The 18,941-nt window shown below is 37.0% G+C and overlaps 1 protein-coding gene across 1 annotated transcript in view; it reads left to right on the top strand.

The window, feature by feature from the left end:
- The window catches only part of epha5 (EPH receptor A5), an 85,580-nt gene that overhangs the window by 27,655 nt on the left and 38,984 nt on the right, over positions 1-18,941 (top strand). Inside the window, exons 4-5 of the mRNA XM_079862138.1 lie at positions 13,744-13,899; positions 13,978-14,313. Of these exons, the coding sequence (XP_079718264.1) occupies positions 13,744-13,899; positions 13,978-14,313 (492 nt within the window). The remainder of the gene's footprint in view (positions 1-13,743; positions 13,900-13,977; positions 14,314-18,941) is intronic.

Raw genomic sequence — 18,941 nt, 5'->3', positions numbered from 1 at the left:
TGAACGCACTGTTCATAAACGGCTTCACTACTTTAGTAGGATGGTTATTTTATAGTGATTGACTACATTTTTCCTGTGCCGTCAGTATGAGGATTTAATAGGGTTTTTTATGGGCTCATTTGTAAGCCGTTATACCTGTGATTTCACCCACTGGTGAAGACTGCAGTGCGCTCTGAAAAGCGACACTTTGGATATTCTTCAGAGTCTGGAAATGACAGCTTCATCCCGAGACTCTTCTTCTCACCCCGTCTGGGGGCCCTGCTGGGAAAAGACCAGCTACACACACACACACACACACACGCACACAATGACACAGCTAGAGCCGTCCACACTCGCTTCTGTGTGTGAAGCAGAACCAGGTTGTCTTTATTTCTGCATTTCCTCCCGCACTCCGTGTGAGGTTTATACCTTTCCACAGTTACTTCAAAATCTCAATGTGATTTGACATCGGGTTTCACAGTTGCAGGTGCTTTATAGTCCAGACATGTCTAACATGTCCATAGCTTGATTTGTTATTTGTGGATGCCAGTTATGTGCGGGATAACAGTTTCTGATGTGATTGTGTGTGGGTGAACATTGAACATTGATCTGAGAACACTGAAGTGTTGCTCTTGAGCAAACTAGGTCTGCATTGACACTGAAGAAATGCAAGGTCTTTGGAGGTTATTTTGGAGTTGCAGTCAAATGCAAATCAAGCACAGGTTTTGCCTTATTCAAACACACTGAGAAGCTTTTGTTGTTTAAATGTTTCAATGACTTTTTTTTTTTTTTTTGTCAGTAACATCAACAGAATCTAGAATCAACAGAATCTACCCGTATCCCCCCTCAATAGCAGAAAAAGTGTTCTGCAATACAATATGAACACAATAAGTACATTGGTAACACTTTACAATAAGGTTCATTAGTTAACATTAGTCATTGTATTAACTAACATGAACTAACAATGAGCAATACATTTGTTACTGTATTTGTTGATCAATTAATAATTAATGTTAGTTAATACAAATACAACTGTTCATTGTTTCTTCATGTTAGTTCACAATTAACTAATGTTAACAACCTTTGATTTTAATAACGTATTAGTAAATGTTTAAATGAATATTAACTAAGATTAATAAATGCTGAAGAAGTGTTGTTCATTCTTAGTTCATGTTATCTTAGGTAGTTAACTAATGTTAACTAATGAACCTTATTGTAAAATGTTACCAGTACATTGAAGCTAACAATTATTATTATTAAGTACATAGTAGTTAAAGACAGATATATAAAGTTATAAAGTGTAACCATATATTGCTTTAGACTCAATGCTGCACCAAATTAAAATTTTAATGATATTTGAAATTAATTTTGTATGCCCAATTTTCATGCAATATGCTTAATTGTTGATATGACATGACATTTAAAAATTTGCAAGTGCTTAAACAACATCAGATATGTGATAGATAATGCATGGAATAAACACATCACCAAAAACTAGTATTAGTGTTAGCTATAATACCAATGAATTTTGTGCCAATGCAAAAAAAAAAAAAAAAAAAAAAAAACTTTTCAAAGTTGAAACTGTGCATTATTATATTGTATAAGTAGTTGCACTTTATTATTTGTATTTAACATTGTTTTTTTCCTGCTGTACTTGATCAGACTAGACCTGTGAACCATTATTTTGGGGTGGCAACCCACCAATTGAGAATAACTGAATTAGATAAAATTACAGAAATGTTCCAATTATGTATAATTATGTCTAATTTTTGTCCCTATTATATTCCCTCTGAACACCTGCACACGATTCCTTTATTCCTTTTTACAAGCAGCACGCTACAGTTCGGGAATGCTAATCACTGCTTTTCAAAAAAAAATTTTTTTTTTTTTTTCAGGGATTTTATCAAAACAGAAAGATGAAAACCTGAATCGAAAGCTCCTCAAATCATTCAAATGTTGATAAAACATTGCAATTTTTGCTTTGACTGGATGATTGGGGAGCTTTCGATTCAGGTTTTCATCCAAAAAAAAAAAAAAAAACATCATGTACAATGATAATTAACTAAGTCAATTTACATAATCATTCTGCTGCATTTCATTCGAGTCAGATTTGTAATATTCCCACTTATACCTTTCAGAAGATGACATTGGAACAAAAGCTTTGCCGTTTTGTTTATCAGATATAAATTTACCTTGTTTTACACATCTGTCTATGAAAATGTCTGCTGACCAGGTAAAAATGCAACTTTGACTTTAACTTTTTTTTGCTTAAACAGTTTATCATTAACTAAACCACAGTGTTGTGTGACTTCTAACACCCATTTCTCAGTGAAACCTGAGATTTCCACAGTTTCTACATTGGGAGTCTAACATCAAGTGCTGTTTCTTTGTCATTTTTCAAGTATGAAGCTGTAAATTCTGGATGTCTGTGTTTAATGTAATGCAGCATTAACCATCTGACTGGTTATTTATGCCGTATAGTTTTGCGTAGATAATATCAGGATTTAAGCTTAATTTGCTCCATTTCCACTTAGTTTGCACCAAATATGGAGAAAATCTAATTGATTATTCACAATGTGAATAGTCCAGCATTACATCACTTCTAAGCTCTTTTCATATCTCACAATGAATGACAAAACCCAACAATGACAATTTTGATGCGTTTTCAGGCCTGCATATACCGGGCATCAGCTAGAGATGACATGCTGTGGGTATTAGCAGACGTCCAACTAGATGTCATTGACATAATGGAATTTAGATAGCAGATTTGCTATGCTATAAATCAACTTCAATCCGCCCCGCTATTCAAACAGAGCACTGAGGAAAAATACACAAGTTTGGCCTCAACAATAGCCGAGCACAAAGACCAACACTAGACGCTGCCAATCAAATGTTTGCATATTGGCATTTGAATGTATTCGTTTAAAGTCACGTTTACTCACAGGGCGTTAAACATAGGAAAGGGATGTTTATCGGTGTGAGTCGATAGCCATCTGGGGTGCCATTGTTACAATTTATTTTGCGGTCTGTTTCTGTTTTAAAATGCATTCTTGGAAAAGCAAGTTTATGTTTTCTCATTGGTTTTTGTTTGACGGATTAATTTTCCCCCCCCTGTCTGTTCTAAATAATAATGTACCATAGATTTCAGCTAGAGATGGAAATCTTAAAGGCCCCCTGAAATCAAAATGTAAATTTGTTAGCTTTTAGTGTGAATATGTTAGCCTTAAGGTTATGAATAAGCTGGTGTGTTCCAAAACATTAACACAATTCGCATTTAGGAGATTTACGCATTCAAAATCCCGCTGATCAGGGATTTTTATGACATCACCGCGGACTTCTCATCACATCTTCTGTCCAATCAAATGCTCTCTAGAATCTAAAGCTCCGCCCCCTATGCTATAAACACCACCTGGCCAAAGCGACCATTGACACGTCACAGAGCAACATGGGCTGGAGATGTGTGTTCGGTTGCTCAAACGCTCAAGTTTTAGCATTTTCCAACTGTACGTCGGCTAAGAATGAAATAGCTAGAATTTATTCTCACCTCTACTATTGAATCCAACGTTGGTGCTGTCAAGTACGACATGCAGTCTGTGAGGTAAACTAAACGCTTCAATATGTCCCGCCTTAGCTTCCTGTTTCAGTGGAAATTACGTCAACGCATCATACAAATCTGCGCGTTCCAAGGCACTTCAGTGGAGCTTTAAGGAACTTAGTGATTTTCACATTCTCACATTCCAATTAGGCCTAATCAGTCAATAAATGTTCTGATCAATTCAGTGAGTGAGTTTTTAGATTGATTCACCAAAAATAACAAGCTTACAAGATTTATTCATGAGTTAGGCTACACTTTTTTTGATAGTAGCCTAGTAAAGAAATGTATTTATTTTCTAATGCCTACGTTTATCTAATGCCTACCTCGTGGTGATTCGTAAACCACAATTAGCGTCAGGACGCAATAATCGAGTTTTTTTGCAATGGAGGAAATGTTTGTTGAGCTACTCTATATCAACACTACGCTTGCCTTTATGATGTTTCCTAAAGGGACGACCATGGCAGAGTGAAAAAAGATAAACGCTGGCGAACGATAGTGGAGGCACTTTAGAAACTGGATGAGTGCTGGAATTAGCATTAAGCTAACGCGCCACTTTGGTAGCCATTGTTTGTTTACGCTCTTGTTTCCAGAAGTCAGCCGCTAGTTCCAGATTCTCAATGACATCACGCATGTCGTTAAAGATGGCAAGCGATGATTGGTCAATGACACGACAAGGATTTTAGGAGTAAAAATCTCATAATCTGACACAGTGATTATAATAACAGACACAAATATTGTGTAGTCTGAACCTGGCTGAAGATGTTTATTTATTGTCTTATTATTTTGCGTTGCCCAGTCTTTCCCACAAACATTCACATTCAATTCATTTTGAAGTTACACATCACCTAAAATGTCATTTTGTTTGTGGTGATACTGTAGATCCAGTAGCATTTAGAAGCAGGGTCACTGAATTGTAATGGAAATCCGTTGTTTCCAGTATTTAAAAAATAAGGTTTTTGGTTTATCCTTGTGAAAAAAGGGACACTTAATTGTGTTAAATGTGCACTTGTAGTGTACTTCAAATCTTATAAGCAAAACTGCACTTTAATATTATTTGTGCATTAATATTATACAGGCAATTTAATATTAATTATACAGGCAACTTAAGTGTACTTAATAGATTACACTTTCATGACCATGATTCTTAACATGATGACTTTGTAATGATGTCAAATTAAAAGTTTTACTTTAAAGTACATTTTTAAACATTGTTTTGTAGTGCCTTAAAGAAGTACACTTACTTTGATGGCATTAGACGTAATTATGAAATTACTAACAGTATAAAGACGTACTTATAGTTGACCCAAAAGTGACAAATCTGTCGAAAGAAGACATTTTGAAGAATGTCAGTGACCAGAAGTTGGGGAAAAATACTGCAGAAGTTAATGGGGTCCATCAACTATCTGGTTACCCGCATTCTTCAAGATATCTTCTTTTGTTCAGGTTCAACTCCTACAGGTTTGGACATCATCAGTAAATGCTGATAGAAATTTTCATCGTTGAGTGAACTATCCCTTTAAGCCCTGCTTAAGTGGTCAAAATCATTCTAAAGCTCAGCTAATTGCACTTAATATACATTTAAAATATAGTCCATTTGCATTTAATTACAATTAAGTTTATGAAAGCATTGCATTCAGTTTGCACTTTGCACTGTAATTAGACTCTCTTTATAGTACGCTAAAGTGTACTTCATTTTCACAAGGGTAGTGGTGCGTTCTGTTGTGTCATAAAAAGAATAATTGAGCACACACAATTAAGCAACAGATAATCCATTCTAACATTTAGCTCAATTCGCCCTTTATTAAATGCATGTCAAACACTCAACTTCCTGTTGTAATTAGCATCAAATCTATTTGTCAGGGCATTTATCAACCGCTTTCATCGAAATGTTCTCCAACCAATTAGCTTTCGTTAACTTACTCTGGCTTGCATCTTACAGTGAGCATCATGGTTTCAATTATAGGACATGTCTGCTATCAAAGCTAGTTTGGAACGTTTTTTTTTTCTCTCTGTTATATAAAGCCTTATTAATCAACACTTCTTGTCTCAAAATGTCTATCTTTTAACGGCGCTTATACTGAGATCCTTGCCGGCTCGTTAATTGCCAGGCGCACCACTGTTTGCTGCATATTAATTACCTATTAGCCTTTTGCGCAACGCATTACGACTTTGGATAGACTCCCTGCCACTGTGAGCAGCGATGATCCCTGCATTATCAATGAGACGCTGCAGTCAAGCATGCTGGAATCAAATCGCATTCGAGACGCAGCCAGGCCAAAGTGCACTGGAGTGATTTAGGAATTTCATGGCCACCGTTTTGCTTGGACGGGTTGTGAGATAATATTTAGCATCTGTCATTGTTTGGTGGGTGTTTGTTTGGGGTAGATGTGGTGCGGTGTTGTTGGATTCTGGGTAATGTGAATGTTTGGAGGGGGTTAGCAGCTTTAGGGATTATGTAATGAAGCGGTTCTCAATCGGCTTGGTATGGTGTGATATACGTATATTGTGTATACATTGAGGGTTGATGTTTTTGAAAAAGCATGCACTGAGGAATAATGCTCAATAAGAGAGGAATGTGCATTACAAAAAGTGTAGCTCCAGCAACTGTACAATATAATTGGTTCAATGATATATTCCACTTAAAAGTTTATTTAACATTTAACATTGCTTAGTTGCTGTGATTGAGTCATATTCCAATTAAATCTCACAGGAAAATGTAACTGGTTTACCAGGTGGCTTTTTCATATGAATTTGTACACTGTAAAAAGTGATCAGTTGACTTAACTTAAAAAAATAAAATAAAATGAGGAAACCCGTTAAATATTAAGTAAATAAACTTCATGCTTAATCGAAAAAAATAAGTAATGTGGAATTGTCAAGTTCACATAACTTATTTTTTTCAATTAAGCATTAAGTTTATTTACTTAATAATTGTAAGGCAACAGGTTTACTACATTTTTGTTAAGTAAGTGAACTGAACACATTTTACAGTGTACGAAAATGTATGGTTTTCAGAAAAAAGTAGCTGGGTGTAAACAGATCAAAAACACATGAATTAGACTTTACAAATTAATTTGAATAATCCACCAATTAGCCAAAACGTAAAACAGTAATGATTGCCATGAGAGTGAGTTGCTTATTCCATGTTCATGAAAATTATTTGGTTAAAACATTTCAGCCCAGTTAATACGTGAACGAATGGCAACAATGAAGCCATTTTTCTAGTTTCACCGGTAAAACACAGATTTGCTGTGACATATTTCACTCTCTTGTGTTGGAGAGACACGGAGGTGATGATTGAGTTACCACCCAGCTGAAGAGCGATAAGAGCGCGCGCGTGTGTGTGTGTGCGTGTGTGTGCGCGCGTGTGTGTGTGTGTGTGTGTGTGTGCGTGCGTGCGTGTGTGTGTCAGAATTGAAAGAGCCTGGTGACAGTGATGAATTGAGCTTGTGAGCAGGTCTTACAAAAGACTAAGCCATTGAGAGGTGATAAACAGGACGGTGTGTGTGTGTGTGTGTGTGTGTGTATGATACATGAGGACACAACTTTGTATAATGACATGATTATTACACTGGTATTACAATATAAAGTGGTTTATGTGGACATTTCCTGTGTCCTCATAATTAAAATGGCTTTTAATAAATGTTTTATTAAGTTTTGTGTGATGGGTAGGTTTAAGGGTTTAGGGTTAGTGTAGGGGGAGAGAATATACAGTTTGTACAGTATTAAAATCATTACGCCTATGACATTTCCTCATAATGATAGGTGCACCAACGTGTGTGTATGTGTGTTCACAGGTGCTTGTTGGCTAAAAATCTGTGCCAAGAATCTATTCTCAAAGATATCTGGGTCAATGCAGAACAGCTTATCATAAAACATACTCTCAGTGGTCATTCAGTACAGTATCTGATTCTGAACTGTCTGTTTTATATTATAATTAGTGAACAGAAATAATTCATTTATTTAATAATTACTTTGTTTTTCATTTCGTATTGATTCATTTCCAATTACTTATTTTAGCGCTTTTTTGCTGATAGTTATGCTAATTCTATATATGTATATTTTTTTTGTATGTGTGAATTAAATCAAGTAAAATATTCTATAAATTAATCAAAACTGAACACTAAATTATTTTTTTAATATAATTAATTTAGAAAAAGATAATTTAGTGTTCAGGTTTTATTAATTTATAGAATCTTTAACTTGATAAAAAAATGTTCTGCCTATTCTAAGGCTGGTAGTTTTTACAAATACACACATTTACAGACTCATACACTTCTGTTCTGTTTGTGTAATATTTTTGTCATGCTTTAGTTACCAATGTGTTATCAGCTCCATTTCACACATGATTGATAATGTCAGGCTTCTTGGGTGGATGAAGTAGGAGGCAAACTCAAAGATGAAGAATTCCAAGGTTTTAATTCTCGATTATAACAGATAACACAAAAACAGGGAGCGTGTGCTCAGAACAAGACTACCTAACATGAACATTGACCGACAAGTGAAGACTGAAACACTCAGGGCTTAAATACAGGGGAGAACAGATCAGGGAAACAAGACACAGCTGACAAGACTAACGAGGAAACAGGTGTGACAAATGAACTAAATGACAGTTACCATGGAAATCAAGAAATGGCGGGAAATAGAACAAAGACAGACATGTGATCAGTGACAAAAACACACTCAAACAGAACAGAACTGTGACAGATAAACCTTTTTTTTTTTTTTTTTTTATTGCGGTTAAATGAAAATTAAAATGTGCATATACATATATATACAGTGTGTGTATATATATATATATATATATATATATATATATATATATATATATATATATATATATATATATATATATATATATATATATATATATACAGTGTGTGTGTATATATATATATATATATATAAGCCTAACAATAGAAAACTGTGTGAAAACTGCAAATGATAATGCTCATATCATGCCTAGTTATGACCTAGTTTCATTCTTTTAATTCAGATATTACATTATCAACCATACAACGTTTCGGTTATCCCGAGTGACATCTGGGAATGCTTTAATTTCTGCTTTGTTATTCTCTCGCTGTTGTTAACAGGCTTGCCATGAATGCTCAAAACAAATCAATAAAGCCATGGTGTGATAAAAATATGATCATATGTTCAGTTTACAAATCAATACAAAGACATCAAAATGCTTTCAGTCCTAGACATCTATGCCAAATCAATAAGTGGAATGAAATCAAAAAAAAAAAAAAAAAAAAGCCTGTATGATGTAAGATTTCAGTATTGTGTTTCCTGGTCTAATGTTGCCTGACAAGAGAAAAAAAAAAAAAAAATCTGTCCTGGTAAATCAGTCGGTGACTGACTTTAAAAAGCCCTGCATGGTTTACAAAGGGAAAAGGTCTTTGGGAAAATAATAAATACATAAAATAAGACTACCAAATCCTTCATTTTGGAGCTATTGGATTATAGCTTGAAGCACTTTAGTAAACAGAATACATTTTTTTTCTTCTAATCTTCAAGGAGGCATCTGCACGGCTCATGAAACAATTTCATGAAATATGCATTTTTAGATATTTTTAAATATCAGTTCTGTGCTGGTTTGAGCCCAGCATGTCATAACAGATATACTTGTCTGGTGACTTCATTATGTAGACAAACTGTTGAATAATCTTGTCGCCTGAGCTGTTCATTTAATAAAGACATGTGTGGCCGATGGACCCGAGTGTAATGCAATCAAAGCTTCCTACAAGCTCCATTAGTGCAGCCCAGCACCAATCCTTTATTTAATCAAAACTTGTTTCGTTTCCATTAACACAGGCTTTTATATCATAATGCTGCATGACATTTGTGGGGATTATGCAGCGTGGTGTTGAGTGAAGTGTGGAAAAATGCATTTTGCCATGTCGTGATCTATATCTGTCAAATTGCCATCTCTTCTAAATGGATCATGGTCAGATGACAAAATGTTTAAATGAAGTAGCTGAATCGACAGGCTGAATGTAATACCCTAGCATCATTGCTCCAGTCTTCAGTGTCACATGATCCTTCAGAAATCATTCTAATATGATGATTTGCCCACCTATGTCCCTACCAAATAGGACCAGTTACATTTGGTGCCGTGACCCGGATGGGAGTGAGGTTTAGGGGGTTGAGTGTAACGGAGGTAAGCTAGTAAGAGCTGTGTGAGTAAACCTCACTCCTTTGGCCTCAAGAGGTGCAACTAGAGACTGCGGTCTTTAGTGTGCCCGCTTCACATGCCGGAGACGCCGGTTCGAATCCTGCTTGGAGCGGATCGAATAGGACCGGTTACAACAGGTTAATGGTAATTGCAAAGTCACAAAGATGTCTGTTATTAAGGGCCCTATCATACACCCGGTGCAATGCAGTGTTTTTTGCTAGTTTCAGCCCAACGCAGTTATCATTTTCACGTCCTGCGCCACATTGTTTAAATAGCAAATGCATTTGCGCCCATCTATGCGCACCTGGGCTGCTGGTCTGAAAACAAGGTTTTCAGGCGCATTGTTGGTTCGTTGCTATTTTGAGGCAACTGAAATAGACTGCGCCATTGACCAACTGAAACCTGGTCTAAAGTCAATGGAGCAGTATTTATTTATTTTGTTATTTAAAGAGTGCGTTAGTAATGTGCGCCTATAGGCGGGTCCACAACGCGCGTACACTCTGCTTATTACACACACAGGGATGCACAGCAGCACACAAACATGCCAAATATTTAAAATAAAAGAATTACAATGTAAAAGATTAATATTGTGTACATAAGGATATGGTGGAATCCTGCTTGTCCCATAGATGGTTTCACTTTAACCTTGCACACAAGCAGATCCGTTTCCTCGCTAGAGAAGTGTTCAGTCTTTCCGCTTGGAAATTCCGCCATGTAAATAACGAATCCGCCATGGTGTCAGCGCAACTGGCTTTTAAAGGGAAAGGGAGATGAGACTCTGATTGGTTTATTACACGTTACGGCCAAAACACATTACTCATTAAAAGAATAGGGACGACCCTTTTAGACCATGCGCCGGGAGTGCCAACCATTTTATCCCGTCGTTAACCCATTAAAACCGGATCACACATCTGTGTGTGTTTAAGTCCTTTTTCAGCAGGCGTTTTAGGTCTAAATGGGTTAAACTAGCAAAAGTGGATTCAGACTTAAGTGCACATGCGCTTTAGACCATGCGCTTAGATTGTTAAAATAGGGCCCTTAGAGTCAGTTCTAGGTGTAGCACAGCTCTGAAAGAACTGTAGGGCAAGTATGGGCATTTTAAAGGGATAGTTCACCTAAAAAAATAATTTTCTGCTATTTGCTCACCCTCATTTCATTCCAGACCTGTATGTATACTTCTCCTCTGTGGAACACAATTTTTCACCATACTAACCAAAAACAAGCAATCCATTTAGCTCATGCGAAGGTAGTCTCATCTAAATGCTGCCAATGGGGCAAAGATGATCTATTTCCAGCCTCAGACAGGCGGCTACAGTTGAGCAAATCTTGTCTGGAGGCCACTGGGTTGGCACTGAAAAAGATGGATATGCAAGTCATGCAGAAGAAAAAAAGTCATGAGATCGTTTTACCGGGCTTTTAGATCAGGCTATTTGGCAACAGATGAAGAGGAAATGATCATTGATGAATAGGGACAAGTTGGCTAAAGAATATTATACCATCGCAATGTATAGATTACAATACGTGCTTCCTTTTTAACAAGGCATTGAATGTACCTGTATATTTTTGGTCATTTTATCTAAAATACTTGCTAGTTACTCTGCAAAGCTAGAATTAGAATTTGACATCCGATCAGAATCCATCCGACTTTGACAAGCTTTAGCATTTAAAGCGGCAGGAGACAAAACTGCAGTGCATTATAATTAGGGCTGCACGATTAATCGCAATTTACATGTAATCGCACTTAAATCGAGATGGATTATCGCGATTTTAAAATCGCAAAGGCTGCGATTATTTTTTTATGCGCAGTTTGTCATTGATGTACGGCTCTGTAAACGCTGCTCCATCTGAAAGCACTGTGAGTTTGAGTCACGTATAACGTGCATTTGAAAAAACAACACGCGTCAAACATCTTTCCAAAACATGAGAAGCATTTATGAACCTCTTTTTAATAACATGCAACATTAAATAACATGCATTTACTCCAAACTCACTTCATAACGACAGTTGAGCTCCTCCTGTGAGATGATGTGTCTTCTTACACAGAAGGCAGTCATGTATTTATAAGTCATGTTTAATCAAAGCTTCAATCTTCTGTTTATTCAGCTACAGCGATAGGGATTTCCTGGAATGATGCGCATTATTGTACTTCTGGGGCGGGGCATATTTATCGTGTTTGAGTGAGAGTGCCCTCTGGCGTTCAGATGGGGCAGTATTTACTACCGATCAGCCGCACTCCACTGACAAGCTGCGCACAAAACAATCGCAGCCTTTGCCAAATCGTGTGCGATTTTATTGCGATTAATCGTGCAGCCCTACTTATAATGAATAGTAAATTATCGTTCATTGGTTTGGACACTAAGGGCCAGAATTACTAAACAGGGCAAATTAGCGTGAGAGCTCAATTCCAAAAAAGCGCTGATGGGAGTGTGAAGTTCTGCTCGTGATCTACTGACGACACGCAAATTAAAGAACGCAACCGGATCATTTCCATAATGACAAATGCAATCTACCAATTAAAGTCTGGTTTAAAACATGCTTCTTTTAGGGGTGGTAAAAAATGGTGCAAACACCAGTAAATTGACGAGCGCACACCTTAGTAAATCACCTTGCATGATTCATTTAAATACTGTCTGCCTATACATTTTGCGTCTGAAAGGGAAACTCCTACAAATGCTTATGCAATAAGGTCAGCCACAAAAATAAACCTGTCCACGTCTTTTCAGCGCTAAAATGTGTGTCTTTAGTAAATCCTGTCAGTCGTTTTTTAATGCCAAACGAGGGTTTGCGCTTTCACAAGCTGTTAGGAAATCTGGTAAAATGTTATATAGTTATAGTAATCGTTCTTTGTGTGAATGGGCCTTAAAGCAATAGTGGTTGGCAGATATTTATAGGGCACATTTATTGAAATACATTTTTTTTTTTTTTTTTTTTTTTTTTTTAAGTTTGATTTACTTAAAGATTTAAAGTTTGAATGACACCAGAATGTGGAGTTTAGCCAATCATAAAAGAGATTATTTATATAGAAGTTTTAAAATGGATGTTAAACCTCATTTGCAACTTGTTTACTTCAGTAATCTGTCTCATTTTCAAGTAAAACAGCTTACTCAATAAGGGAAAAAAAAAACAAGTCATGATTTTATCCTTTTAAAAAGGATTAGATCATGATGAAATGCATATTAAAAAAGTAAATAGGCTCAATTTTGATTTCATATTGACATTTAAGGCAAAGTAGCAAAACTACAACTTGTTTTTGGTGCATATACGCCTTAAGTGGACTTCAGGGAAAAGCATAACATACTACAGAAGCGCTGGATATGGCCCATAAATAATAGTTAGATGCTGAATGATATTATACATCATATTATTCCACATTAGCTGCCGGTTTCAGCTGGGCTTGTTCTCGCTGTGGCTCAGAGTTGGGTTGAATTCACAGCGCACCTCTGCTGTCTGCCTCTTAATGCACACCAGGGAGGCTTTAATTAATGTCTTTGTGTGCACTTTGGACTGCCGAGGCCATTGATAATCTATCTCTCTCTCTCTTCACAGCAATACATTATCTAAATGCGTTTTGCGCTGACAGGATGTCTGCTGTGCATAAGCACCTGTCCTGAATCAAGAAGCATTTAAGTAGTTGCAAAAAAAAAAAAAAACAGATATACTGATTCCATTTGTCGGTGTGATATTGTAAATTGTGGTTTAATGCTTTCAGTGCCTGTTTCTGTGAAAACTGTGGAGTTTCAATGAGGGAATGTTTGAAGATTTCTACTATGGCTGTCAACGTTAACGTGTAGCGGTTCAATTAAAATCCTGAGCACTGTTTGTTCAAAGCATCAGCTCTCTATTGAAATAAGCACCTGTTCTTTTTAATGAAGTTGTTGAATGTTTGACTTTAATGACTAAATTTTCTCATCAGCCCTGAACAAGTGCAAAGGCGCCGATCGATCGTATTAGTAATGTAATCGCCTCTGTATTGTGCTTGATATCTCTGCAGTCTGTAAGCCGGGCTTTTACCGATCAGCTCTTCAGACCAAAAGCTGCAGTAAATGTCCTCCCAGAAGTTTCACCAAGGTGGAGGCTTCCACCTCCTGTCAATGTGAGCAGGGATACTACAGGACTGAATTGGACCCCACCAATATGGCCTGCACAAGTAAGTGCCACCTCCGTTATGTGCACCATATTTTGTATAATGTCTGTAATTTAGTCGTGATACTGTATCATCTTGCAGAGCCCCCTTCCGCCCCACGAAACGCCATCTCCAACGTGAACGAGACCAGTGTCTTCTTGGAGTGGACCGCCCCGGAAGAGACAGGCGGACGGAAAGATGTTCGATACAATATCCTGTGTAGTAAGATCAGCACAGATTCGGGCCACTACGAGCCGTGCGGAAGCCACGTGCGATTCCTCCCCCAGCGGACGGGTTTGAGGAACACCTCCGTCATGGTCGTGGATCTCCAGGCTCACACCAACTACACCTTTGAGGTGGAGGCTGTGAACGGGGTGTCGGAACTAACTGCCCCTTTGCGCCAGTATGTCTCGCTCAATGTCACCACCAACCAAGCCGGTGAGTAGATTCGTCCCTCTGGATTTGTTCCCATTACATGCTTAAGCCTAACATGACAGAGTTCATACTGTCTGCTAGAGCTTAAAACAGCATTTGCAACTTGTGCAGTGTGTCATATATCAGTCAGAGTAAAACAAAATTTGCAGCTGTAAATGATGTAGAGCGGGGATATATTTGATCCTTAAACGCAAAGTATGATGAGGACAGTCATCTAACGTTGACAAAGTGGACAAATTGGAACTGAGGGGTGTATATATAAGGGAAAATGAAGCTAAGATTTAACTAGGTATACACATAGGGGCTGTTTACACAACACCGCTTTCAACTAAAAACGTACAACTTTTTATGCATTTTGGTCGTTCGTTTACACGACAACGGGTGCCTGAAAACACAAAACTTTTGAAAACGTGTTTTTTTAAAGTGCAAGTTTTTGAAAACGGTCTCCGTGTAAACAACAAAAACGCGAATCTCTGAAGACGATGATGTTATGTAATAGTTCATACGTTCAGTATAGTGTTTCATCGCCATCTAATGGCCTGGCAGCGTTTTTAGCCGTTTTCACGGATCCGTGTGAACGGGGATTGAACGGAAATCTCAAAGGAAAAACTTCTCCGTTTTAAGCGTATCTGTAGGAAGGTGAGATGTTGTGGGAAGAAGGAGGCGGGAACCGGCAAACATTCAAAAACTTTAATAAACGTAAAATAAACAAATACAAAATGAAAGTAAAGACAGCAGCTCCTCACGGACGACTGCTGTCACAAATAACAAAACACAACATAAATCCAGGCCTGGCCTCTCCCGATCTCCACTGTCGTCGCTCCTCCTTTATGCTTCCGCTCCTCCGTGAGAGATACCGGTGTGTCGCGCAGGTGTCGCTCATTATCAATCACGCCACCGGCCTCGCGCCGTTCTCTCGTGGCCCTCGGCCTCATCCTGCTTGCCACAATATCATTGTCATGTAAACGTATCCATAGAAAACAATGGGAATAAACAAGGTATTTAATAAGACACAGGTGAAACATGAGGGCAATTAAAAAAAAAACAAAAAAAACATGGCAACAGAAGAGCATGAACAAAGAAAACATTGAATACTGAACTGAGAACAGTGTAAAACTAACTTAAAGTCCAACTGAAGCAAAACACAAACACAGACCAGACATGACATAAAGGCTGCATTTACATTGCATGGTTCAAGCGACCCAATTCTCAGATATTCCCAATATTCTCAGATCAGTTTCAGGCCTCTTTCATATAATAAATCTGATGTGAATTAGACACGTGCCTTTGCGTCTGCCATGTAAACGGATAGATCGGATATTCCCGTCAATGCGGGTCGTACGTTATTGAAAATGCAACGGTGGCGAATGACATCAACTCAGATTGACACCAACCACGATCACATGACTCTTTTCAATGGCGCAATGAAGGATGAAGGCTCAACCCAGTGGAGTCATGCTGAAGTTTAATGTCTTTTGAGCCTTTGGGGGTGAAGAGACAGTGACTTTTAAACATTGCGTCCATTGCAAATTGCGCCGTTTTTACTTCCTTTTTGGCCTAAACTTTTCCATGTCAGTATTTCTACCTTGGGTTGTTTCGCCAAGTGTGTTGTGTAAATGCAGATATCGGATATGAGTTACTTTTTAAAAGAAGATGACACCTGGTCGTCAAAAAAAAAAAAAAGATATAGGCAACCAATTGGAATTGGGCATCAAGACCTGCAGTGTAAATACGGCCTTAAATGTACTAAAGTCCTACTAAAGTGGATATAAAACCTTTTTTTTTTCCTCTATAAAGAATCTTTTGTGCAATGGGACGATTAGTGAAACTGATAAAGGATCTTCATGGAACATGAATGTCAATAAAAAGTCTTTATTTTTAGGAGTGTACAAAAAAAAAAAAAAAAAAAAAAAAAAAAAAACAGTTGAGATATAAACAATATAAATAAGTTTTCTTTTCTAACAGGGTGATATTATTGGTTAATCTCATTTCCCCCACCCACATGACCTTGTTTATATTATTAAAAAAAGAAAATTATTTCAGAGATGGCGAAAGTTATTACATTTTAAAGAAAAATCATGAAAACAGACAATTTAATTTAGAATAATGTGCACAATAATACCTGAATTAAATAGAGTAAATCCTTATAAAGGAAAATTTCATTACTTGCTGCCTTTAACGTGATAAAAAAAAGAAGAAATTGTTTACTGTAAACAGCAGGTATTTTTTACACTCTTTGACCAGTCAATTCACCACATTTATCATTTTCATGGTTGTCATGTTACTTCTTATTCACATATATAAAAACGGGGCTAACAAGGGTAACTGGCACTAAAACCTTTTCAATTCAGTAGGACCTCTCCTGACTGCCATTGACTTTTCATTAAGCTAATGATGACCCTAATGGACACTGAAGCGTAATCTGCTTTATCTGTAAGCGGGTCTGTAATTGCTGGGGATTGCCCAGAGACAGCGGGGTGTGCCCCTAATGAGTGTGTCTGTGTGTGTGTGTATCGTGGAAGTGTTAGTGTTGATAAGGCACTTTTGAAATGAAGGATTTTGCGTGAGCCGAGTGGAGGTTGCAGAGGAATGCTGAGCGCTTTGCCTCTGCGGTCGGGATAATCCGCTCGTTCGATGTGTCGAGTAGCGGTCATGTTTTATGTGAACTGGATGGCTGGAGGCTAAGCGAGAGGTTTGGCTGGAGTTCTGAGACCAGATGTGCTCACAAAGGTGCTTTACTGTCTGAACGTGAATCGCTATAGAAATATTGAGGGGGAATTCAGGCTTCCACTGTGTCGACTGATTGAAAATCACTTGCTTTTGTCTTCCCTCGTTTGAAGCACAACTCTATTTGAAGATCTTTTGTAGGCCAGCATTCAAAGCAAACACATTCTGGGATATTCCTACTGTACAGTACATTACATGTACTGTAGTATGTCTTAAAGTGCCCCTATTATGCTTTTTTCCGATATTACCTTTCATGTAGTGTGTAATATGGCTGTTTGTTAATGTAAAAGGTCTGCAAAGTTTCAAAGTGCAGATAAGTGGAGTTAATGTCTCTGAAAAGAAAGAACTGATTCTGAACTGCCTGAAATTGAGTCGAACCTTACTTCCTATGTAGGTTTGTAACTAATTTGCATAATGACAGCCTATGGCAGTGGTTCCCAAACCTGTCCTGGAGTACCCCCAACACTTTGTCTCCCTAATCAAACACACCTGATTCAACTCATCAGCTCATTATCACATGGGTTATCACCTTGCCTTACAGTGTTATATATTTACTGAGTACTGAGTAATTATAATTAATGACATTACAGTTGACATTACAACTAAATGTACTTACTATAGGGTTAGGGTAGGATTTGGTTTTGTTTGAGGGTTAATTGCACGTAATTATGCATAATTTACTGTTATTACTACGGTAAGTACATAACATAATGTAACAAGGACACTGTAAAATAAAGTGTTACCTTTACTTGATTTGAATTTAAGCTAAAATAAATTAAAATATTAAATGAAAGACTCAAACTTAAAAGAAATTGAAATAAAGTTGAATATTTTGCCATGGCAACTAACTAAAATATGTTTAGGTTAAAATATTACATGTATAAAACCAACACAGGAATACATCAAAGCAAAAACATATTTTGTTTTGTTTTTTTGTTTTTGTTTTTGTTAAGACTTTTTTTCAATTGTTGTTAACACAACAAACTTACTATATAATATAATATAAAATATAAAATAATATAATAATTTATAAATATACTAAATTAACATTTAAATTATTACAAAAACTATTTAAATTATTATTATTATTATTATTATTTATTTATTTATTTATTTATTTAATTTTTATGTAAATATTTCTAATCAAAAGGTTTCAAGCAAAACACGTTTTCTTAATCATTTATTTTTAATTGTCAGTTTTTTAAGTATCCCCAAGTCCTCAATTGTACTCTGTCTTATCATATACCATAATAATATAGTAATAACAAAGTTATTATAATCAAAGCAATGCTAAACCGCTAGTGACCTATAAATCAATACATGAATTCGGAGGTGTACCTCAGGCTCACAGACCCGCAGCACAGCAACGCAATAACAGGCGCAGGTGTTGCAGGCGTAAAACATTTATTTCCACTTTGCGTAATCCATTATCCTAAACTCTCAGGCCTTTTTTTGCCACCTTTACATAGAAACACCGCATTGTAATTTAGGGAGAAATATTTAACATAATATTTGTGCCTATTTCCGTGCCGATGCATCTCTGTCACAAAAGCACAGCAGATGCGGTTACAGAAACAGTCTTAGGGTGCTAATTTATTTCACCAGGGCTGTGAGGGTACAGTATTTCCCCCTGAAGAGACGACTTCAACATCTGCTCAGCTCATTAAGTTACTCTCAAATCAACAGAGGAATTATGCTCTTTAAAACACTATTAATTATGACAAGCAAAATGATCATTTCTGCAGCACAAGGCGAGCTGCCACGCATAGTCAACAAGGCTTGTGTGTGGAACGTTAGCACGCTAACGCGGATCTTTACAAAGACGCAGATGATATAAATTCTGTTTTTACTTCTGAAGTGGGGAGATTTTTAGAACTGGAAGCAGATTGTACAGGTTGATCAAA

The sequence above is a fragment of the Squalius cephalus genome (assembly GCF_949319135.1).
Source record: "Squalius cephalus genome assembly, chromosome: 24".
NCBI classification, from domain to species: Eukaryota; Metazoa; Chordata; class Actinopteri; order Cypriniformes; family Leuciscidae; genus Squalius; species Squalius cephalus.
The sequence above is the reverse complement of the archived record's forward strand: the minus strand, read 5'-3'. Positions and strand labels throughout refer to the sequence as shown.